The following is a 25,140-nucleotide window of genomic DNA, read 5'->3' as shown; positions in this document are numbered from 1 at the left end:
TTTTGAAATATGTGGCTTTAACTTGCTGTTTTTTTCTAATGAGATAAAACTGTATTAGTACAATTTTATAAAATAAATACAATAAATATATTTTATAAAATAAAAAATAAAAAATTCTAGAATTTATATATAGTAGATTATTTTTCTTTGAAAGAATTTAAAATATCTAAAGTCTGAGATATTTTGGTCTTTAAAATAAGCATTAAAATCTTAGCTAATTGGGTTTGGACAAGGATGAAGAGAACCAGCCTAGAGGTGTTTTTTTTAAGTGTTACTGACAACATTAGTTTCAGGTATAGAGCCTAATGATTTGCACTGTATACATCATGAAATGATCACCACTGTAAGTCTACTGAGAAGTAACTTTTATTGATTACTTAAATAATCTTTATTATGAGCAAAAGTAATATTAAACCAGTGCTTCTGACTTAATATTACTTCATTAAGTGTAAGTAGCATAAAATCCTGAAATGGAGAATGAAAAATTGTGATTTATAACTTCTAAAGTGAATCAATAACACAATAATAATAAATATCAAGTGAAAAAGACTTACAAATGTTAGAATCCTAATATGAGACAATAGAAACAAGGGTTACCATAGTGGGTATGATTCTGTTACATAGGAAATGAAGAAAAAATTGTGATCTGGTTATATCCTGAGTATTCCAAATACATTTGAATTGGACTCAGTAAAATTAAATTTTATTATTCCACTTAGTAGCTAATAGTTTATTTTCATTTCCTTCACTGATAATCCGCATTGGATTTAAACAGTGGTGTGCTGATGTTTAGTAATTAGTTCTCCAAGGGAAAAAAAACAACCCTGATTTATAATATTTGCCAATTTCTGTGGCATAAACACTCTCACCATGACAGATGCTAATCTTACATTTTATTTATTTATTTTTTCCATTTATTTTTATTAGGTGGAGGCTAATTACTCCACAATATTGTAGTGGTCTTTGCCATACATTGACATAATCTTACATTTTAAACAACTTGTTTGCAAAATTCCTGAGAACTTAACAAGTGGCCCTTATGAGCATGTAAAACCTGGTTTTATTTCTGTAAGTGCATATGATACATCTGATTGGATTTTATAAAAAGAAAATAGAGAACTAAGTGTTCTTTTTGTTAACGGATGTGCATATCTTGAAATTTTGTCAACCAGCCACCTCCCAAAAGAGCCCTACAATAACAACAAAAAAGGAATACTTTATTATTTTATTTATTTATTACTTTTTTTTAGGAATACTTTAGACATATAATTTGTGGAAATTTTAAATGGGCTTGCGAAGGTTTAATAAATGCCTGAAGAAATCTGTTACTTTTGTTATATCAGGTCTCCCAACTCTAAGGAGAATTTAACTGAAATGAATACCTAAATGCTTTTTGTTCAGTCGCTAAGTGGTTTCTGAGGACCCCAGGGACTGCAGCATGCAGAGTTACACAATTCTATAATGACCAGTGAGAAAGAACCAGTCACCATAGAAAACTGGAAATGAGTTACTTCTTTAGGCAAATCCATTCCATATGATTTATGTAGAAATTTCTTTTACTTTTTGCCAAGTTTTATTAAAGAAGTTATATAAAATGATTTAACTGTATTCAATAATGGAGAGCAGAATCCCCAAAGACAAAATAATTGGTGGTTTTCTTTCTTTCTTTTCACCTTAAACTATGCTCTTGACATTTGAATTTCTTCCAATTTTTGGTTAGGAAAACTGTTAGTGTAGAAAAGTAGTGATTACTATTAACTAACCAGTACCATTATTCATTTGGCTGTGTGAATCAGTATTCTAGTATGATCACATTTCTGGTGTGCTGCTACATTTGAAGCATTTAAACACAGGTGCCAAGTACATTGCCTTGATATTCTTCCTAATGGTAGTTTTAGCTTGATTGTTCTGGTCATCCTATGTAGGTAATAATTCTGTTTCTGGACACTGCCTCTATATTTTTAGTTTTAAGACATAGTCTTAAGATATTTGAATGACAAGAAAGGAATTGCTACTGTTTATGCTAGAGATATATATGGATGTGAGAGTTGGACTATAAAGAAGGCTGAGTGCCAAAGAATAGATGCTCTTGAACTGTGGTGTTGGAGAAGACTCTTGAGAGTCTTTTGGACAGCAAGGAGATCAAACCATCCAATCCTAAAGGAAATCAATCCTGAATATTCATTGGAAGAACTGTTGCTGAAGCCCCAATACTTTGGCCACCTGAGCAAAGAACTGACTCATTGGAAAGACCCTGATGCTGGGAAAGACTGAAGGCAGGAGGTGAAGGGGATGACAGGAGGATAAGATGGTTGGATGGCAGCACTGCTTCAACTGCCGTGAGTTTGAGCAAGCCCGGGGAGATGGTGGTGGACAGGAAGTGGGGCGTGCTGCAGTCCATGGGGTTGCCAAGAGTCAGACATGACTGCGTGATTGAACAACAACAATGTTAGAGATTGTTGGCTTTCAGTGATGGAGCTTCTGTATGATTTGTAATCATTTATGGATGGGACATTGACACATGCATGCATTGAAAACTTTTCTATGCTCCAAATATTAAATTGATCTAAATTTTAATTTTATCTTTGGAAACACTTTTCAAAATGTGTAAAAGTTTTACTAACTTTACATCAATACGTGTAATAAACTTTTGCAAAAATTTAATTTTGACAGGGATTGATTTATGTTTGGAGGTTCATACATTTGGACTAATAAATTGTTCTATATTTCAGAGTGTAGCAGTGAATAACTATGTTTCAAAATCTGATTTAATAAGGAAATTCATGCCAGGAATTTTTAAATTTCTGGTATAATTGATGTGTGATATTATACAAATTTTAGGTGTACAAAATAGAAATTCACAATTTAAAAGATTATATTCCATTTATAATCATTATAAATGTTGACTATATTTTCTGTGTTTCACTATATATTCTTGTAGCTTATTTATTTTATACATAGTAGTTTTTACCTCTTAATCCTCTATACCTACCTTGCTCCTCCCCCTTTCCCTGCTCCACTGGTAACCACTAGTTTGTTTTCTATATCTGTAAGTCTGTTTCATTTTTTAAAATGTATTTTTAATTGGAGGGTAATTGCTTGACAATGTTATGTTAGTTTCTGTTGTATAACAATGTGAATGGCTATACATATAGCCCCTCTCTCTTGAGCCTCCCTCCCACTTCTGTAAGACTGTTTCTTTTTTGTTATATTCACTAGTCTATTTTTTAGATTTCAAATATAAGTGATATAACAGAATTTGTCTCTTTCTGTATGATTTATTTCACTTAACATAATACCCTATGAGGCCATCCATGTTGTTGCAAATGGCAAGATTTCAGCCTTTCTGTATGGCTGAGTAGTATTTCATTGTGATACACACACATATATTTTTGTGTGTATGTGCTCAGTCGTGTCGGTCGTGTCTTGACTCTCTGCGACGCCATGGACTAAAGTCTGCCAGGTTCCTCTGTCCATGGGATTTTCCTGGCAAGAATGCCAGAGTGGCTTGCTATGCCCTCCTCCAGAGGATCTTCCTGACCCAGGGGTTGAACTCGTGTCTCCTGCATCGGCAGAAGGATTCTTAAGTGCTGAGCCACCAAGGAAGCGCGCACACACACACCTGCTAGGAACCCTGGGGTGCATGTGTCTTTTCAAATTAGTGGGTTTTTTTTTTTTTTTTTTTTTTTGATTATTTACCCAGGAGTGGAGTTGGTGGGTCACATGGTAGTTCTATTTTTAGTTTTTCTGAGAAACCTTCATACTGTTTTCCACAGTGGCTGCAGCAATTTACATTCCCACTAACAGTGTGTGAGGGGTCCCCTTTCTTCACATCCTCATAAGCATTTGTTATTTGTGTTCTTTTTGATGATAGCCATTCTGACAGATGTGAAATGATAGTTCACTGTGGTTTTAATTTGCATTTCTCTGATGATTAATGATGTTGAGCACCTTTTCATGTACCTGTTAGCCATCTGTATGCCTTTTATGTCTGGAAAATTTGAAACTGAAAAGAGCATTAGCTAAATGTTTATAACAAAAAATTATAGAAGGGACTTAAATTTTAATTAATACATGATAAAAATATGCAAAAGAAAATGCAACAGTTCAATGACTTATCATGGAGTAGAGTTCAAATATATGCCCGAGGATATAATGCATTAAATGACAATTATTTTTCATAATAAATAGGAAGACAGTATAAGAATTTTTAAAATTGCTAATAAGCTTGTGTAATTTGAGTCCCTTCAAGTTTAATCAGTAGAGGGGCTCCATTGTAAAAATATATAGAGAAATTTAGAATATTATTCCCTTGATTCCTTCTTAGTGTTGATTACCTCAAAAAAATATAGTGTTGATTACCTCAAAAAATATGTAGTTTCTGTGACAGAAAGTACCTGGTGATTTCCCAAAGTAGGTCAAGCAACAAAAGGATATAATTGGTTTGACAGAATTTTATCACTTAATGATGCAAAACATGATTTGGGGGTAATATCTGGAGTATATTAATAATAGATTGCTCTTATACAAAGGAGACTTTGCTTTCAAGATGCTAAAAGTTATGTTTTACCTTTTTTAGAGATAAAATGTGTTTGAACTGCTCACAAAATACCTGGTCATAGGTCCATAAAGATTAAATCTTGTATACAAAAATAATTTAGTACCCAATGTATTTTGATTATGACAAAGATCAACAGCCTTATAAGCTGCCATGCTGCTAATATATATTTGTGTGTGATTATATATGTGTGTGTAAAACACCTCTGGGTGTTTGTTAGCCAAAATGTTCCAAGAGTATTTTATGATAATGTAGATCAACAAAATTTTTTTCTGAATTTGATGGCCCCAAACCTAACTTTTTGAAGAGAAATTAATTGCTCTAAGTGTGGAGCTCTGTTCAGAAATTTTGGAAGAAGAAAAATGATCATTTAGGAAATAAGACTTTATGTACAGTTGGGGAATTGTGTAAACAGTATGGTTGATAATCTTTATTGTGAACAGTAGACTATTTTACTTTTGAAGGGAAAGCACACCATTTTTTTTAAGGGAGAGGAGAGGTGGATAGCAATGTTAGGTGATATAAATAGAAAAATGTTGGAAAGAGAAAAGTGTTTAGCCTTTTCACTGCATAGCGCACTTCAGCATTTAAATATTGGCTATAACCCACTTGGAAGAGGGCATTTGTATGCTCCAGGGGACTCAGAGAACTGCAGCAAACAATTTAGCAAGAGTGGTGGCTGGACAGTCAGGAAGGCTCAGAATATTTACCTCAAACCCAGAAGGAAGTACAGCTAGGCAGGAACAAAGATTAAAACGGAAGAGACTGGGGCACCTGAGCAGGCCCTATAATAGGGGAGGAGTTTCAAATGCTGACTAGTCAGTTGGGAGAACTTAAAAACACTCAGCTGTCAAGACACTCTGAGGAGTGCTCTACCACTAGTGACTGGATTGAACTGTGTGTGTGTGTGATTAGGAGACAAGTAATTAATGCTCAAGCATTCGTTAGGAAGTTGCTAAGCATATTTTGATGTCTAATAGCAACAGGTCAAACTTGCTGACTGCGGTTAATGATTACTCAGTAAGGCCGGGAAGTAACTCCACAGAGAAAAAAGGAAATGGTGGCCCTGCATCCAGGGTTGCGATATTCTTGAGTGAAAGATATCTGAAGTTCGGAATAGGTTCTTTGAGCTATCGGCTAGGAATCTGCCTCCCATCCAACCCCCACGCGCGAGGTGCCCATTCCAGAAAAGGGGCAAGCTCAGTTCTCCTTTCCTGCAGGTGACACCTCGGGTCACATTTTCCATTATCTTCCATCTCCTGTCCCGGGTCTCCTGCATTGCAGGCGGATTCTTTACTAACCGAGCTATCAGGGAAGACCCCTGTCATCACAACAATCCCAAATGAATGCTGAAAGATCGACTTCTTTTTATGATTTCCTGGCGAAACTTATAGAAATATTTTATTAAAAACAGAATCAGAGGCACGTTGCATTTATATTTAACGTTCTACACGTTTTAGTGATTCCCAAGATCACCTTAACCATTAAGACTTGTTTTTCCTTATAAGTAAAATACAACTCTCCACAATCTAAACCCAAGGATTTGGATGAGGTTTCCTTGTCTGGGTTTCTCCCAAGCGGAGGAGGCAAGAGGCAGTAAAGAGCCGCCTCATTTAAGGGGGCACAGGGCAGAGAAGGGCGGTGGGCGACTTTGCCCTCTCTCCCTTTCCTTTTTGGAGACAGATATTCTAGTGGCTGCGGCGGCAGTGGGACAGTCCGAGCCCGGAGGTAGGGGTAACAGACTGGGCGGGAAGGAAGAGTTGTGCGAATGGCAGACCCTCCAGTCAGAGCGGACCCTGCCTGCCTCGGCGGGCAAGCACGGGTCCGCCCAGATCCCAGGGTGCATCGCGCCCCGCCCCCTCCCCTCTCCGCGTCCCGCCTCCCCTCGGCCCTGGCCCCCTCCCAGCCGGCTCCGGGAGGCGGGGACGCGGCGTCGGCGGCGGCTCCTCCAGTCGCGTCTTTCTCACTCACTGGGGAACCCGGCGGTGGCGGCACCTTTGGAGGCTGAGCAGCCAGCCGCGAGCCCGCCAGTGGGAGGTCGGGCAGACTGACGGCAGAGCCGACGGACCGACGGACAGCGGGGCAGCCAGGCGGCTCGGGGGACCTCAGGATCCGCCATGAGCTGGGGCACGGAGCTGTGGGTGAGTCGGGGAGAGGGGCGCCCCGCGCGGACCCTGGCCCCAGAGGGACTCGGGCTGGGCAGGCGTCGGCGACCGGAGCGCGTCGGGCGGTCCCCGGCGCTGGCAAAGGGTTGGGGGTACTGCTGTTCTTTGTGTGAGAACCCCTCTTCCCTCTAGGCAGGGCTTGAGAGGCTGCTGGTCGGCGCTCCCGCCCCTGCCGCGGCGGTGGGGCTGAGGGCAGCGAATTGGACGGCCGGGGGAGCTGCCCGCCGGTGGCCGCGTCCGCCGCCATCCTCTCGGTTTCCCCGCTCTCCGCCGCCTTCACTTTCCGGACGCCTGGCTCGGTGCCGGGCCGCGCTTCTCTGCCTTTGTGCCTCCCCTCCCAGAGGCGGGGGAGGGGGCCCATTGTCCCGAAGGGGCGGTGTTCGCGGGCGGGGAGGGGGCTCGCCGCGGCCCAGAGCCCGGGCGAGGGTCCCTGGGGCGAGGGCGTCTCCGGACCGGGGCGACGCGGGGAGCCGCGAGGCACCGCCCGCAGCCGTCGCCCCAGGTAGGGGGAGCCGGGCGGCTTTGTTCCGAGTCCGGCCTCTGGCCAGGCAGGCCCAGCCCACACGCCCATTTCCCTCTCCTTGTCTCCGTGCTCTGACCGGAGTGGCTTCGGGGACTCTAGCTGGGCCACCTCTGGCTGCTGTCTTCAGCTAGGGGGGTGGCTTTTGTGATCTGAATTAAATTGAGTGATCGTTGGGGAAGCCAGTATTCCCCAAATCGCACGGCTTCCCGATTGCTTTACTTCCCTTCTGTTGTTCTTTATTCTCACTCCTCTCGCTTTTCTTTCTTTTTCCTACTTGCCTTTCTTGGTCGCTGAAGGTTCTAGACAATGCCCAGTGTCTGGCCAGGTGAGGGTGGACTGTAATAGGTCAGAGAATTGGCTCGTGACGCCTCCACGGGAAGGGTGGAGGTGTGGCGGGCAGTGATTTCTCAGGTGCCGCGGAGGGACGGAGAACGTGGGGGCGCTGTCCCGAGAACCTCTTGATTTCAGCCATTCCCCTTTTTATCCCACCTGTGCATGTTTTCCTTGCCTTTTGTTAACCAGGATCTGCTGAAATCACTGCAAGAGAAAGAAGTTTTTTGTCTCCATGCATCCAGTTAGGGTGGCAGTGAAGGTAGATCGGTTAATTGAAGGGCACAGTGTTTTATGTTTCGTTTTACTCACAGATTGGGAATCTTAGAATTGAACTTTAGAGTTCATCTAGTTGGTGAACTTAAGCCAGCCCAGAAATCTGCAACATTCTAGGCAAGTGTTTGCCCATTCTGTAAACACACCGCCCAAGAGAAAATACCCCAGGGGCCTCTCCATTTACGTTCTTAGATAGCATTAATTATACCTGTATTGGGGAGGATTGTGTAGTAAATTATGTGAGCTTTAATTTTTTGCTTTGGTTAGAGTCTCAGGCATTATTGATCTCTTCCCATTGACATAGGACATTCTGTAATTGATTATAGTTTGTCTTAATTAAAGGAGATGAACATGTTTTATTTTCCAATTTCATAATTAGAAAATATTTTTGTTTTTACATGCTTGTATGATCCACGTTTCAGAGGAAGGAAAATGTAAGCAGAATACTTAAAAGTATAACTAGTAAAACAGTGGAGGGATATTGTTTAGATTTAACTTAATTTAGACTGGAAAAAATTGCTTTGCATTACACTGTTGAAAAGCAGTTTTAAGGAGAAACAAAATATTTTAGTGAAGACTAAAATGTGATCTTTAAAAATATTTTAATTTAAAAATATAATACAATCAGAAGCAGTTACCTATCTCCTAGTTCAGTGATTTACGTTCAGTGTTTGGGTAGTTTTTCAGCAATTTAGAAAGGTAAACCGTAGAAGAGGTGGGAATTTCTGTTATAACTAAAAATTATTTGGTATCCTTTTGGAATGAAAAAATTTAATTTTTCTCTTAAAATTTCATATATCTCCAGGTTTTAACTTGTTCTTTAGTGGTTTGAGGGAAAGATTAGGAATTAAATAACGTGGAATCAACTAATAGCAACTGGATGCTTACACCTTAAATAAGTAGAAATTGGTATAGAGAACTGTTTGCACCAGAAGAGGCCTTAGAAAAATTTAAGTAGATTTCCTGGGTTTTTATAGTTAGTTAGTTATTTAAGTTTGGCTGTGCTGGGCCTTTGTTGCTGCCTCTGGTTGCGGAGAGCAGGGGCTTCTCTTTGCAGTTGCTTCACTTGTGGAACACTGGTTCTAGGGCATGCGGGCTTCAATAGTTGCAGCGTGCCAGTTCAAGTTGCAGCGGACTCTTCGATCCTATGCACTGGAGCCTGGCAGGCTCCTCTGTCCGTCGGATTTCCCAGCAAGAACACTGGAGTGGTTTGCCATTTCCTTTTCCAGGGCTTCTTTGGACTCAGGGATCGAACCTGTTTCTTTACCAGTGACTCACCTCGGAAGCCCCAGGTCTGAGCAAAGTTAATGTCAGGGAAACATTAATAAAAGAATGTAATTCCATGGTTGACCCGTTTTCACATTGATTTAATGATAAAGAAGCTATTTGAAGCATTCATACTTGAATTCCTAGTCTGGTAAAGAAGTTTGGATTCCTTCTGTCACCAGTAACCGCACCCTGATCCCTACTCTGCCAATCCGGTGTGCTTGGCAAAGCATGCACTAGATTGACTCAGACTCTAGTACCTCAGAATTAGGCACAGATGATTTTAGTTGTGACAGGGGGCTCAGTATTGCTGCTCTCTGGCTGTTGTGGAGCATGGGCTTAGTTGCTCTGCTGCATGCGGGATCTTTGCGAATCAGGGATTGAACCTGTGTCCTGCATTGGCAAGGCGTAGATTTCCTGATGTTGTTTTTATTTATTTATTTTTACAAATCTCAGTTTGAATAAGGATATTGTGCTTCGATAAGATTGTAACAAACACCTGCTCTTGCCATTGAGGAATTTGAGGCTGGGAAAATTCTATTGAAAATTTGAATTTAGAAACCAGTTCTTAATACTGTTTTCATCTGTAGGATCACATTATTGTCCCAAAGTTAAACCTCACTGAGAACATATTGTTAACAAAAGAAAATATGGTAAAGCAGTTATGCACTCAAACTTGTTTGTTTCTTATAATATTCATTGGAGTTTATTGCTATCTTAAGTCTTAACGTTAAACTTGAGAATAAAGTTATAAATTAAACGATTCTAATACTGACTCTGGGGTACAGAACTAATAGTAATAGGCTAAATTGGTTGTGTCAGATTTTTGTTTGTGGATATAAGTTAACTGGTAATAAATTGTGCTTTAAGAGATTTCTTGTGTTCCAAATGGGCATTTAAGTAAGGTAGTGAATATATGCTAGGGACTCAGTTCTGGGCTCTGTATTCTGGGTGGTACACTCAAAGAGGTGACATTCATTTCTTCAGGATGCATTGTTTATTATGTTGATTTCTTTATTACCATAGGAAGAATGGTAGATAGAGAAGTCTAAACATGAATTAATAATTTTGCAAAGCATAGATTTTGTAATGATTAGCCCTTTTTACAAATAAGGAAATTAGAAATTGGAGAAGTCCTATCTTTTATTTATTAGGAGATAGTTTTTTAGTTTTTTGAGGAGCAAGTTAAAGGTCAATGAGGAAAAAAAATCAGTTTATGTATGGATTGTGAGTATATATATAGATAGAAAAAAATGTTTGCATAGGTCACATTCATATTGTGATTTATTAAAAAATTTGCTCCCTCATCACTGGGGAAATGAGGGAACTAGTCTGGAAATTATGAAGTAGGTTCAAATGTCTGCTTAATTTATAGATACATAAACCTTTTCTGTGCCTTAGTTTCCTGGTCTATGATTTTTGGCCCTTAGTTTTCAGAGTGTATAATTTGAAAGCCATTATTATTTTCATCATATTTCTAGCTAGGTGCATATGACAAAGCTCATGATATAATTTTGGAAGAAATTAAAAAATGTGCGTTTGGTTGATAGATTCAGTGAATTCTTTATTTTACACTTCTAGTCTTAACCCTTTAATGCTTTCTATCTTTGGTAGCACTTCTGTATTAACACTTATATTGTAAACGTGAAAAACTAGACTTTTGAGTCCTTGAGTGTAGGGACTGGGTTAATCTTTTTGTTTTCACTAATACAGTGACTGCTGGTGATCATACATGTTTGCCCACTTGAATTAATAGTTCATTGCATTACCCAGAGTATTGATTACTGATTAAAAATTGGATCCTTGAGGAAGCTTTTATGGTTCCGAAAGCCTTCGTAGGTGATAATAAGTTTAGGTTGTGTAGTTATTAACAATTGAAGAAGGTCTAAATGATCGGAAGCTGAAATGATGAATTCAAGTTGTAGTATTTGGGTTAATAGTTTTTACAGATTGGGAAAAAACTGACCTCTAAAGGTAGTTCTTATAAATTCACCTGATGATGTGACTGCCAAAATAGCCAATGAAATGGTAACTCGACTTGCTGTGGTGATCATTTTGAAATGTTTAGAAATACTGAATCACTATGGTATATAACAGGAACTAACATAATGTTGTAGATAAGTTAAACTTAGAAAACAAACTCACAGAGAGATTCGTGTGAGGGTAGGGAAGGAGAGGAAGGAAACTGGATGAAGACAGTCCAAAGCTATAAACTTCTAGTTTTAAGTACTAGAGATATAATGTACAATGTGGTAACTATAATTAACAGTATTGTAAAACAGAAAGAGAAATTAAGGAAACAATACCATTCACCATTGCAACAAAAAGAATAAAATACTTAGGAGTATATCTACCTAAAGAAACAAAAGACCTATACATAGAAAACTATAAAACACTGATGAAAGAAATCAAAGAGGACACAAACAGATGGAGAAACATACCGTGTTCATGGATTGGAAGAATCAATATTGTCAAAATGGCTATTCTACCCAAAGCAATCTATAGATTCAACGCAATCCCTATCAAGCTACCAACGGTATTTTTCAGAGAACTAGACCAAAGAATTTCACAATTTGTATGGAAATACAAAAAACCTCGAATAGCCAAAGTAATCTTGAGAAAGAAGAATGGAACTGGAGGAATCAACCTGCCTGACTTCAGCCTCTACTACAAAGCCACAGTCATCAAGACAGTATGGTACTGGCACAAAGACAGAAATATAGATCAATGGAACAGAATAGAAAGCCCAGAGAAAAATCCACGAACCTATGGACACCTTATCTTTGACAAAGGAGGCAAGGATATACAATGGAAAAAAGACAACCTCTTTAACAAGTGGTGCTGGGAAAACTGGTCAACCACTTGTAAAAGAATGAAACTAGAACACTTTCTAACACCATACACAAAAATAAACTCAAAATGGATTAAAGATCTAAATGTAAGACCAGAAACTATAAAACTCCTAGAGGAGAACATAGGCAAAACACTCTCCGACATAAATCACAGCAAGATCCTCTATGACCCACCTCCCAGAATATTGGAAATAAAAGCAAAACTAAACAAATGGGACCTAATGAAACTTAAAAGCTTTTGCACTACAAAGGAAACTATAAGTAAGGTGAAAAGACAGCCCTCAGATTGGGAGAAAATAATAGCAAATGAAGAAACAGACAAAGGATTAATCTCAAAAATATACAAGCAACTCCTGCAGCTCAATTCCAGAAAAATAAATGACCCAATCAAAAAATGGGCCAAAGAACTAAACAGACATTTCTCCAAAGAAGACATACAGATGGCTAACAAACACATGAAAAGATGCTCAACATCACTCATTATTAGAGAAATGCAAATCAAAACCACAATGAGGTACCATTACACGCCAGTCAGGATGGCTGCTATCCAAAAGTCTACAAGCAATAAATGCTGGAGAGGGTGTGGAGAAAAGGGAACCCTCTTACACTGTTGGTGGGAATGCAAACTAGTACAGCCGCTATGGAGAACAGTGTGGAGATTCCTTAAAAAACTGGAAATAGAACTGCCATATGACCCAGCAATCCCACTTCTGGGCATACACACTGAGGAAACCAGATCTGAAAGAGACACGTGCACCCCAATGTTCATCGCAGCACTGTTTATAATAGCCAGGACATGGAAGCAACCTAGATGCCCATCAGCAGATGAATGGATAAGGAAGTTGTGGTACATATACACCATGGAATATTACTCAGCCATGAAAAAGAATTCATTTGAACCAGTCCTAATGAGATGGATGAAGCTGGAGCCCCTTATACAGAGTGAAGTAAGCCAGAAAGATAAAGAACATTACAGCATACTAACACATATATATGGAATTTAGAAAGATGGTAACGATAACCCTATATGCAAAACAGAAAAAGAGACACAGAAATACAGAACAGACTTTTGAACTCTGTGGGAGAAGGTGAGGGTGGGATATTTCAGAAGAACAGCATGTATACTATCTATGGTGAAACAGATCACCAGCCCAGGTGGGATGCATGAGACAAGTGCTCCGGCCTGGTGCACTGGGAAGACCCAGAGGAATCGGGTGGAGAGGGAGGTGGGAGGGGGGATCGGGATGGGGAATACGTGTAAATCCATGGCTGATTCATATCAATGTATGACAAAACCCACTGAAATGTTGTGAAGTAATTAGCCTCCAACTAATAAAAAAAAAAAAATTAACAGTGTTGTATATTATATATGAAGTTTCTCTAGTGGCTCAGTGGTAAAGAATCTGCCTGCCAATGCAGGAAACGTGGGTTCATTCCCTAGGTTGGGAAGATCCCCCAGAGGAGGAAATGGCAACCTACTCCAGTGTTCTTGCCTGGGAAATCCCATGGACAGAAACGCCTGGAGAGCTATAAAGTCCTTGGGGTCGCAAAAGAGTCAGACATGACTTAGTGACTAAACAACAATGTTATATAGAAGGTTGTTAAGAGAGTAAATCCTAAGGGTTAAATTTTTTTAGTTTTTTAATTTGTATCTGTATGGGATGATGTTCATTGAACTTATTGTGGTAATCATTTTATGATGCATGTAAGTCAAATCATTATGCTGTACCTTAAACTTACATAGTGCTGCATGTCAGTTATATCACAGAAAAACTGGAAGAGGGGGAGAAAAACCCAAATAGCTGATGAAATCATAGGCCACATGTAGATTTTTATAGCTCAAAGGAGCTTGGTCCCATTGTAGTCTATAGTGTTTAGACCAAATCTTGGTTTTACTTAAGATTTTTTTAGAATATACTTATCTAGAGGAGGCTGACAAAGAAGACTCCTAATGTTGTGAGCTGCATTGTTTTTTCAAAGGCCATGAAACTAGTGTGGAAATGTGGTTTAAAAAATGAAATAATTATTGAGTGTCTGTTAAGGGGAAACACTGTGTGCTGTGTGTGCTTAGTCGCTCAGTCGTGTCCGACTCTTTGCGACCCCGTGGACTGCAGCCCGCCAGGCTCCTCTGTCCATGGGATTCTCCAGGCAAGAGTACTGCAGTGAGTTACCATGCCCTCCTCCCGGGGATCTTCCCAACCCAGGGATTGAACCAGGGTCTCCTGAACTGCAGGCGGATTTTTACTGTCTGAGCCACCAGGGAAATGCAATGTACGGTAAGATTTATTAAGGCTTGTAATGTCCGACTTATGAATTAGAGTCATTTTGAGGTGATACTACTTTCCTAACTCTAGAATATTCCCCTATATTGGTATCACTGTTCAGAATATCCTCTGTTGACAAGTTCTTCCTAACCCCCTCCCTCTAGAGTATATATTCTGGATATTACCTTTCTTATGGGACTACCCCCTTATATTTATTTCTTGCATATTCAAGTCTTTGAAAAATAGTAATGGTATAAATGTCTTACATTACCTTTTTTTTGGGTAGAAATTGTTGTGTTCAACATTGTATTCCTGTCGTTACTAATTAAGGAGGGCGACAGTCAATCGAGACACTTACTTATGCTGCCATTCTCTCCTAACAATAATAAGGTGGAGGCTGGAGAGTAAGCCGGTCTCCTCTTCATTGCTACTTCCTTTAATCACTCATTTCTACTCCCCTCCCTTTTATCTTAAAAAAAAAAAAAAAGAAAAGCACTCTCTTCTTCGCCCAATCTATAAAATATAGGTTTGGCTGGACACTTAAAAGCCTGTTCTGCCTATTTTTTCTTATCAGTTCCTGTGTGCAGGCAGAAAATAGGACAAGAGAATAATAATGGTTTGTAATAATGGAGCAACTTCTGTGTGTACTCACGAATAGTATCTTATTTCATAATCTTCAACTTTAAACATTTGCATCTCACTAGCAGAAAACAAAAAAATCCTCTTTTGGGGAACATAGTCATATTTGCTGTATATTAAAAACTAGTAGGAAAATATTATATAAAATGTTTTTGTTTTATAGGAAACAAACTTGTTCCGTATATTAGCAATTTTCATGTAAGTTCTTGATAGAGAACCAGTCAGACTTTTAACAGTACCTTGTGAAGTATGTGCAATATTAGTATATATTTGTTACATGTTGAAAAATAAAAATGTATAGAATCAGATTTTCCTATTTTTGGCACACCATTATTTTGTTGTTTCTGGACCATAAAAGTCATCTGTTTTGTTCCTTTTGTATTCTTGCTGTATTCTGGATTTGTAGAAAAGGAATAGGTATGTAATAAGCACTGAAGTATTTGTTGAATGAGGGAATTAGTGAATTGCTAGAACTCTATCATCAAATCATGTCAAAAGGAAGGTTATTTTAGTGTTTTTTTCCCCCAACATGTATATTTCTCTTATTTTTGTTTACTATTAGGGGCCCTTTTTATAATCTGAAATTTAATTACTTCTGTTTTTTCATATGAAGTTTCTCAGTTTAGTTAGGTGTTGAATTCTCATTTCCTTGATTATTTGAGTGCAAATCATTATCTTATATATAGCCTATTTGATGGCCCTTTGGATTCTAAAAATGAGAACAATGTCTGTTAACATGCTTTGACTATTAATGGGTCGTTATGTATGAATAATGTGAATGTAAGTAGTCTGAGAGTTAAATGAATTAGGAAAACATAAAAGTTTGATTTAAAAAAAAAAAAAGATTTTCAGAGTACAGAAATTATAAGGTGATTCAGATAGATTTTAAAAAAATGGTAATGGTGGCTAGTTGAGATTTTTTTCCATTATAAATAATAAAAATAAAAATCATTGAAGCTGCTACAGTAAGTAGCTTTTAAATAAACACACAAAAAATAAATAAACACAAAAACCATTGCTTTTGAATAATTTTCTGGACTTAGACCATCTAAGATGTTAGGTGTTAACTTAGACCAACATTCTTTACTATTAACATTTACTAGTAACATTTTTTCCTATTTGCTGCTGCTGCTGCTAAGACACGTCAGTCATGTCTGACTCTATGTGACCCATAGACGGCAGCCCGCCAGGCTTCCCTGTCCCTGGGATTCTCCAGGCAAGAACACTGGAGTGGGTTGCCATTTCCTTCTCTAATGCAAGTAAGTGAAAAGTGAAAGTGAAGTCCCTCAGTCATATCCAACTCTTTGAGACCCCATGGACTGTAGCCTACCAGGCTCCTCCATCCATGGGATTTTCCAGGCAAGAGTACTGGAGTGGGTTGCCATTGCCATCTCCATTACTATTTGAAAAGACTGAATACAATGAATATTTGTTAACTTTTTTTAATACGAAAATTTTATTTCATTTTCATTTAAAGTAAATGCTTCATTACAATATAACATTCATAAAGTATACAGTTTTTATATGTATCTTAAGATTTAAAAAAATAGAATGAATGCACTCTTTCATGTCACTCCCACCAAGAGCAAGATACAGAAGTCTTCCTTATGCCATCCCCGCTAAATATCCCCAAAGGCAGTCATTATTCTGACTTGCATTGCCATTGATTAGTTTTGTAGGTTTTTTTAACCTCACAAAAATGGTATATGTACTATTTTCCATCTGACTTCTTCCATTTAACATGGACTCTGTGAGAATCATCCTTCTCTGATTAGTTTGTAGTGTCCCATTGTATGTATAAGCTTTGTATTTTCTTCTGCCTTGTGCCTGGGGTCACTCCTAGTCTGTTGTTCAGTCGCTCGGTCATATCTAACTCTTTGCGACCCCGTGGACTTCAGCACGCCAGGTTTTCCTGTCCTTCACCATCTCCTAGAGCTTGCTCAAACTCACGTCCATTGAATCAGTGATGCCATCCAACCATCTGGTCCTCTGTCATCCCCTTCTGCCTTCAATCTTTCCCAGCATCAGGGTCTTTTCTAATGAGTGGGCTCTTCTCATCAGGTGGCCAAAGTATTGGAGCTTCAGTTACAGAATCAGTCCTTCCAAGGAATATTCAGAGTTGGTTTCCTTTAGGATTGACAGGTTTGATCTTGCAGTTCAAGGGACTCTCAAGAGTCTTCTCCAACATCACAGTTCAAATGTATCAATTCTTCAGCACTCAGCCTTCTGTATGGTCCACCTCTCACATCCATACATGACTACTGGAAAAAACATAGTTTTGACTATAGGGACCTTGTTGGAAAGTAATGTCTCTGCTTTTTAATAGTCTGGGACCACCTTAAATCAAGTTCAGGGCTTGAAATTCCTTTGTGTGGCTGTCAAATTTTGATTTTTGTCTCCATATCTCTTGTAATGTTACTAAAACAAAAATCCTGATTTTCAGGATTGGCAAATATTCTTAAGGCAAATAGGTGGTATGTCCCTTTTTCCCTTTCTGGATTCTAATTTTCCTTCACTTGTGACTTTGTAATTCCTTATTATTTTGACTTGTCTGGTGCTTTAAAATTTTTGAAATATATTTTATCCATATTTTAAAGTTTTTATCCAGTGAAATAGTCATAGTTGCTCCAAATAACCAAGCCTGCCACTATTGGAAACTGGAAATTCTTAGGTTGAGTTTTTAATTTTTCCTATTATGTTTTTAATTTCTGAGAGCTACTTTTTGTTTTTTTGGCTTGTTTTCTGATTTTTTTTTTTTTTTTTTGCCAAACTGTGCAGCTTGTGGGCTTTTAGGTTCCAAATCAGGGTTTGAACCTAGGCCATGGCAGTGAAAGCACCAAATCCTAACCGCTAGACCACCAGGGGCCCCCCCCCCGAATGTACTTTTAAAATAGCGTCTTCTCCTTGCATCTTGGAGCAATATCTTAACTTAGTTATTTGTGTATATTAAAAATGGGTTTTTGTTTTATTGTGTTTAGTCTTCTTATTCTTGCATAATATCCAAAGCTTCCATATTGCTTTTTTTCCTCTCTCAGTTTTGGTTGCTGCCTGCGGGCTTTCTCTAGTTGCAGAGAGCAGGGGCTGCTATCTAGTTGGATTGTGTGGCTTCTCTTTTTGCAGAGCATGGGCTCTAGGGCGTGTGGCCTTCAGTAGCTATGGCATGTGGGCTCAGTAGTTGCAGTTGCTGGCTTCAGAGCACAGACTCAGTAGTTATGGCACATGGGCATAGTTGCCCTGCGGTGTGTGGGATCTTATTGGATTAGAGGTCGAACCGGTGTCCCCAGCATTGCAAGGCGGATTCTTAACAAGTGGACCACCATGAAAGTCAGGGTTTCATTAACAGACTTAAGTATTTTGTGATCTTAGGACCCTGGAAAGATGTCTGTTAAGATTAGGGCATACTGAGCTTTGATAATGCCCTAAGTTTAGGATTTGGGCTGTTAAGTCTTTTAAGGGATTTTGTTTTATAGTTTACATTGGGCTTGTTCAGATCCTCTGCCTCTTTTCCAGTCCTATTGTGACAGTGCAGGAGGTTAACTATAGTCTTTCTTTCGATGTCATATCTATCATTGCTGTTGACGCTGTTGGGAGCCACAACTTGATTTAATTCCTTTTTTTACTGGTAGGTGCTTAAAGAAATAGTTTGTCTTATATGACAAGAAATTTGGAGGTAGGCAGTCACTGGGATGGGTTTATAAACTTAACACTATCAGTTAGCATCTGTGCAGTTGCTTTGGACTTTTCCTCAGGATTGCAATGTACTGGTTGTAGCTCCAACCATCATGTCTGCTTTTATTTATTTTTTATTTTTTTCATGTCTGCTTTTAAGACCAAAAGAAAAAGAAAGGAAAAATAGAAAAAGAAAAGAGGAACATGAGTTGTGTCTGCCTCTTTATCAGGAAGGCAAATACTTTCCCAGAAACCCTACAGCAAACTTCCCCTTAGGTGCCAGTGTCCAAAGCTGGGTAAATTGCCACCTGGACAAGATTAGGATTCTATTAGAAAGAAAGAGTATAAGGAAACCCAAAACACAGAATTTATAGTCTCTGTCCCTAAGGAGTTAATGATGGCTACGTAGATACACATCTGTATCCAGCTATGTTATATATATTTGTAGATACATACATAGTTGAATAATAGCATGGGAGTTAAAAGGCAGCTGTATGTGACAGCAGATATTTTAGAGGTGAATTCTTAAAGGGTCTAACACAGCCCACCATCATTTTAAGAGACCTGGTGGGTGAAGGACTTAAATGTCTTCATTGCCGTCTAGTGGCTGCTTCTTGATTGGCACCCTGTGCCATGCTGATATCACTTGCTAAAACGGATGAATGCTTTGAGCAAGTATCCACAATCGATGGGCAGGGCATAGTGAAATGACCTGTCCTCAGACTGAGTAAAGGCACTGCAGGGACTGAGGAAACGGTCCTGAAGTAGGAGCCTACAAGTTGATTTGTGATGAAAAGTTTTCCTGGATCTTGGAAGTAGTGAAGATCTCTGGTAATTTCCCAGGTCTCTTGGTCACCTGGATATAATGCCAAACTATAAAACTGTTTGCAGAGAGTAAGAGGCCATCAGCCAGTGGGGTTAGTGGCACTTACTTAAAAATTTTTTTTTCTTTCTTGAAATTCATACATTAGAATGGTACATTTGTTACAGTTAATGAAGCAATATTGATGCATTATTATTAACTAAGGTGCTTAGTTTATTCAAATTTTTTTTAGTTTTTACCTAGTTTATTTTTCTGTTCCACGTTACATTTAGTTGCCATGTCTCCTTAGGCATTTCTTGTCTGTGACATTTTTTCAGACTTTCCTGTTTTTGATCCGGTTGAGAGTTTAGAGGAGTACTGAAAGTGAAAGTTGTCACCCGAGTCCGAATCTTTGTGACCCCATGGTTTGTAGCTCGATAGGCTCCTCTTTGGAGGGAGTTGCCATTCTCTTCTCCAGGGGATCTTCTCCACCCAGAAATCTGGGTGGGGTCTCCTGCATTGCAGGCAGCTTCTTTACCATCTGAGCTCCCATTTTGGTCAGGTAAAATTGTAGGATACCTTTCTTTGGGAATTTGCTTTTTTAGTCCTGGTCAGACTGGGATTACTGGTTTTGGGGAGGATGATCATGTGCCATTTTCATAGGATGAAAGGGTACATATCAACAAGATTTATCATTGTTGATGTTGATCTCCGTCACCTGGCTGAAGTAGTGTTTGTCAGGTTTCTCCACTGTAAAGTGATTCCTCCCACCTTCCGTGCTGTACTCTTTGAAAGGAAGTCACTGTGGATAGGCCACCCTTAAGAGAGAGAAGTTAGGCTCTCCCTTTTTAGGATGGAGTGTCTACGTAATTTATTTGAAATTCTTCTGCATGGAAGATTTGTTTCTTAGCTCCCATTAATTAATTTATTCAATCATTTATTTATATCAGTATGGACTCAAGGATATTTCTACTCTGAGTTATAATCCAGTTCTTCATTTATTCTTTTACTCAGATTGGTCCAAGTTTGGTCAATGGGAAATCTTTCAGTTGGTTCCTGTAACACATCTCCATCAATAAGTTTTTAAAAGAACTTCCTTACTTTCTGGGACTACAAAATGGTACAGATTCATCTGCATATTTCCTGCCCCAGTCCTAGAATCAGCCATTTCTGTAAAGAGCCCTTGTTCCTTTTATTGGAGAACGATATTAGAAAACAATATATGGTGTAAGTGAAGAAAGCAATATCTCTAAATCAATGTTATTGTATATAATATGTGATTTTAAATATTTCCTTGTAACTAATTTAATAAACTAAATGTTGTAAAGAAAACTATATATGGATGCTAGATGAGCTCATTGTTACTGGGATTTTATTTGTTTTAGTCTCAGCTGATAAAACAGAAATATATGTGTATATTAACCTTTGTATATACACATATTTATGAGTATTTCTTAATGCTAACCATCTCTGTCTGTATATTAAGTTAAATATGAATTCTTCCTGATATCTCCAACTCTAATCCATTACCACATATATTCTTCTAGCCTGTTCCCTTTATTTATCTGTAAATTCTTTAACAACTCTTATTTGGCTGTATCCATTTGCTTGTTCCTTTTCACTATATATGTATAGCAATATTGGAGTTGTTAGCCCATAGCCCTCTGCAAATCAACTTTATCAACTAAGTATAGTACATATGTGCATTTCCTTTCCCCTTTAGTTTTACACACTGTTCATTTCCAAAGTTACTTAGTTCAGCACCATTCCCCTCATCTTCAGTGAGATAGTTTCATACATTTGTAATTCATTTAGGTTCTCTTATTACAATCTGCATTCTTTCCTGGGATCCTTTGACTTTCTCAGTGATTTTTAAAAAATTGCATATATTAAGGTTCTTTTTTGGTTCTGTGAAGTTCTGTAGGTTTTGAGAAATGTATAGTGTCATGTATTCACCATTCCAAGAATCATGTAGAAAAGTTTTATGTCTTATTCCCTTGTGGCCTATCTCATCCCTATGAGGATGGCTGCTATTAAAACAACAGAAAATAATAAGTGTTGGTGAGGATGTGAAGAAATTAGAACCCTTGTGCACTATTGGTAGGAATGTAAAATGGTGCAGCCACTGTGAAAAACAGTATGGCAGTACCTCAGAAATTAACTGTAGAATTACCATATGATTCAGCAATTCCATTTTTGGGTATATACCCAAAAGAATTGAAAGCAGAGTCTTGAAGAGATATGCATACATCTATTCACAGTAGCCAGAAGCTAGAAGGAACCCAAGTGTTCGTCAGCATATAAATGTAAAAGCAAAATGGGGTATACATACGATGAAATATTATTAAGCCTCAAAAAGGAAGGCAACGCTGACATAGCTACAAAACATTGATGAATCTTGAACATGTTATGCTATCAGTGAAATATGTGTGTGGGCTCAGTTGGAAACCCAAGTGAAATAAACCAGTCATAAAAAGACAAATACTGTATGATTCCATGTATTTGAGGTGCCTAGTCAAATTCATAGAGAAAAGTAGAATGGTGGTTGCTGTTTAATGGGTGTAGAGTTTCAGTTTTGAAGATGAAAAGAATTCTGGTGATGGTTGCACAACAGTATAAATGTACTTAATATCACTGAATTGTATATTTTTAAGATGCTAATTTAAGATGAAAAGTTTTGAGTATTTTACTACAGTAAAAAATAATTTCTTCATCCCCTTGCCAAAGACAACAACAAACCTCCCCAACTCTCGCCCTCCATGCTGTACCTGTTCATCCTTCCCTATCCCAACCACTGATTTTTCAGTAGACTTTTTAAAGAGCAGTTTTAGGCTCACAGCCAAATTGAGAGATCTCCCATATGCTACCTACCCCTACATATGCCTAGCCTCCGTTTATCAACATCTTCCACCAGAGTGGTACATTTGTTACGATTGATGAACCTACACTGACACATCATTAATACCCAAAGTTCATAGTTTACATTAGGGTTCACACTTGGTGTTGTGCATTCTGTGGGTTTAGGAAAATGTATAATAACACGTAGCCAACATTATTATATCGTACAGAGTAATATCACTGCCCTAAAAATCCTCTGTGCTAGTCTTCATATCTCCTTCCTCCCTAACTGGTGACCACTGATCTTTTCTTCTGTGACTTTTCAGTTGCCCTGAGGAGAAAGTCAGTACCCATTAGGAATTACTCTCTGTATCTCCCTCTCCCCTACCACCAGCTTTAGGAAACCACTAATGTACTTTCTTTCTCTAAAAATTTGCTTATTCTTGACATTTAATATGTCCATAATATTTATAAATGGAATCATACAATTTGTGGTCATTTGTGACAGGCATTTTTCAATAAGAATATTTTCAAGGTTCATCAGTGTTTAATAACACGAATCAGTAATTCATTATTTTTTTTATTACTAAATACTATTCCATTTTATGCATATACTACATTTTATTTACCCATCCTTCGGTTAATGGATATTTGGGTTGTTTCTGTTTTTGGCTATTGTGAATACTGCTGCTTTGAAATTTGTGGCTAAGTTTTTGGGTGGATGTATACTTTCTCTTGGACATATTCTTAAGAGTGGAATCTCTGGGTTATATGGTAACTGTATTTAACTGTTTGAGGCTTCTCAGACAGTTTTGTATTTTACATTCCAACAAGCAATATTCTTCACATCCTTATCCTTGCCAGAACTTACAGCTGACCTTTTGATTTTGGATATGAAGTGGTATCTCATTGTGGTTTTGTTTTTACCTTATGACAAATGGTATTGAGGAACTTTTCATGTGCTTATTGTGCATTTGTGTATTTTTAGAGAAATGTCTACTAAACTCAGTTAAGTTTTAAATTTAATGTTCATTTTAATTTGCTATGGTATTATTAGTAAACATATAAACAAAAGCCGGTATTGATGGCATTAGTACTATGTTGAGAAAGGAATATAGTTGTGATGCTGGGAAGATACTGTTTCCTGGTGGCTCAGACGGTAAAGCGTCTACCTGCAATGTGGGAGACCTGGGTTCGATCCCTGGGTTGGGTAGATCCTCAGGAGAAGGAAATGGCAACCCACTCTAATACTCTTGCCTAGAAAATTCCATGAATGGAGGAGCCTGGTGGGCTACAGTCCATGGGGTCACAGAATCAGACACGACTGAGCGACTTCACTTTCTTTTCTTTCTTTCATATATTTGAGGCAGTGTATCTTTTGGGGACTCAGAGGTTAAGGTGTTCTGTCTAAAACCACTTTATAGTAAACGACAGAACTAGGATATGAATTCTGGTATTTGTATTTAGAATCTTCATTCTTTACCATCAATGTTATACTCACTATCTTTATCAAATTGCTTTGTTGAGAAGCCAGCCATCAGTGTATATGCAGAGAGGTTATTTTTTGTAGGTCCTAATAATTTGCCTTCAAAAATTTGGGCTTCCCTGATAGCTCAGTTTTTAAAAGAATCCACCTGCAATGCAGGAGACCCCAGTTCAATTCCTGGGTTGGGAAGATCTGCTGGAGAAGGGATAGGCTACCCACTCCAGTATTCCTGGGCTTCCCTTGTGGCTCAGCTGGTAACAAATCTGCCTACAATGCAGGAGACCTGGGTTTGATCCCTAGGTTGGGACGTTCTGGAGAAGGGAAAGGCTACCCACTCCAGTATTCTGGTCTGGAGAATTCCATGGACTGTATAGTCCGTGGGGTCGTAGAGAGTCAGACATGACTGACCGACTTTCACTTTCAATAATTTGCCAGTTTACCATAAGGACTTTTAGAATATTGCCCACTACTTTATAGTGCATCCTTTATGAGGCTCATGGGAGAAATTTCTCTCAAGCTTTTTATTGTATAGAAACTCTTTCCTGTGACTGTTTCACATTTCCCACTTTGAACTTATGGCTAGAAAACTGACCATCAGATTTCTGGTTTATTGTTAGCAAATATGTAGGGTTTTTTGTTTGCATTCTGTTTACAAATTCATTCTTGTTATCTTGTCTTCATTTTTTTTCATCTCTTAAAATTATTTTATCTTGCTCTATTATTTTCACAAGTCATTTTAAAGCAAAGTGTTAAGTAATAAATTAGTAAGAGATTTTAAGCCATTTTATGTAATTCTGGCCAAATGACTTTTTAGAAGAGTTAAACTTGGGAGAGAGAGGACCTTAAAATTTGGAATATGTCTGTGTGCCAGGCATTCTGATATTCTTTTATTTTCATGCCAGCTCTGTGAAGTAAGTGGTAGTATTTTCATTTTATAGAAGAAGTTGAAACTAGTATAAGAAAGGTTAACCTTTGTCATGCAAAGCTAAAGGTTTGTGTGACTGCAAAGCCCTCTTCCCCTTTTTGTAGTGCTTCTAATGGATCTAATTTACTCAATCGCAACTGCATTCTAAAGCTGGCCTAAAGAGGCCATTTTGAGTTTTCTCAAGTGGCAGAATCTGACGTGACCTCTACTTGTTATTAAACTGTTCTTGATATCTAGAATCATGATACATATTAAAATCCACTAAACTGTAACATTTGTAAAATAATACCTGCCATCAGGTGAGGGTAAATAAATGGCACAGGTGTCAGTTATTATTCATTTATTTAATTCAACAACTTGATTGGTTATTGAGCTGAGCCCTAAGGATATAATGTGAGCAAAAACAGGCATGGTGGAAAGGATAGCTGTTAGTCAGTCACCCAAAGCAGTAAGTATTGTGACTGAGAGAAACAGCATTCTTTTAAGGTGATAGTGACATAAAAACCCAACCTAGCACTAGCAAGGATCTCCCTGTGGAAAAGATGTT

At 38.4% G+C, this 25,140-nt stretch overlaps 1 protein-coding gene across 2 annotated transcripts in view; it reads left to right on the top strand.

The window, feature by feature from the left end:
- Positions 1–6,470: 6,470 nt before the first annotated feature.
- Positions 6,471–25,140, top strand: part of FNBP1L (formin binding protein 1 like) — a 114,749-nt gene continuing 96,079 nt past the window's right edge. For both annotated transcript variants that reach the window (XM_061121352.1, XM_061121353.1), the window contains exon 1: positions 6,471–6,699. In XM_061121352.1, the coding sequence (XP_060977335.1) occupies positions 6,676–6,699 (24 nt within the window). In that variant the 5' untranslated portion in view covers positions 6,471–6,675. The remainder of the gene's footprint in view (positions 6,700–25,140) is intronic.

The sequence above is a fragment of the Dama dama genome, chromosome 20, assembly GCF_033118175.1.
Source record: "Dama dama isolate Ldn47 chromosome 20, ASM3311817v1, whole genome shotgun sequence".
Taxonomy (NCBI): domain Eukaryota; kingdom Metazoa; phylum Chordata; class Mammalia; order Artiodactyla; family Cervidae; genus Dama; species Dama dama.
This window is presented reverse-complemented; position numbering and strand designations above follow the sequence as displayed.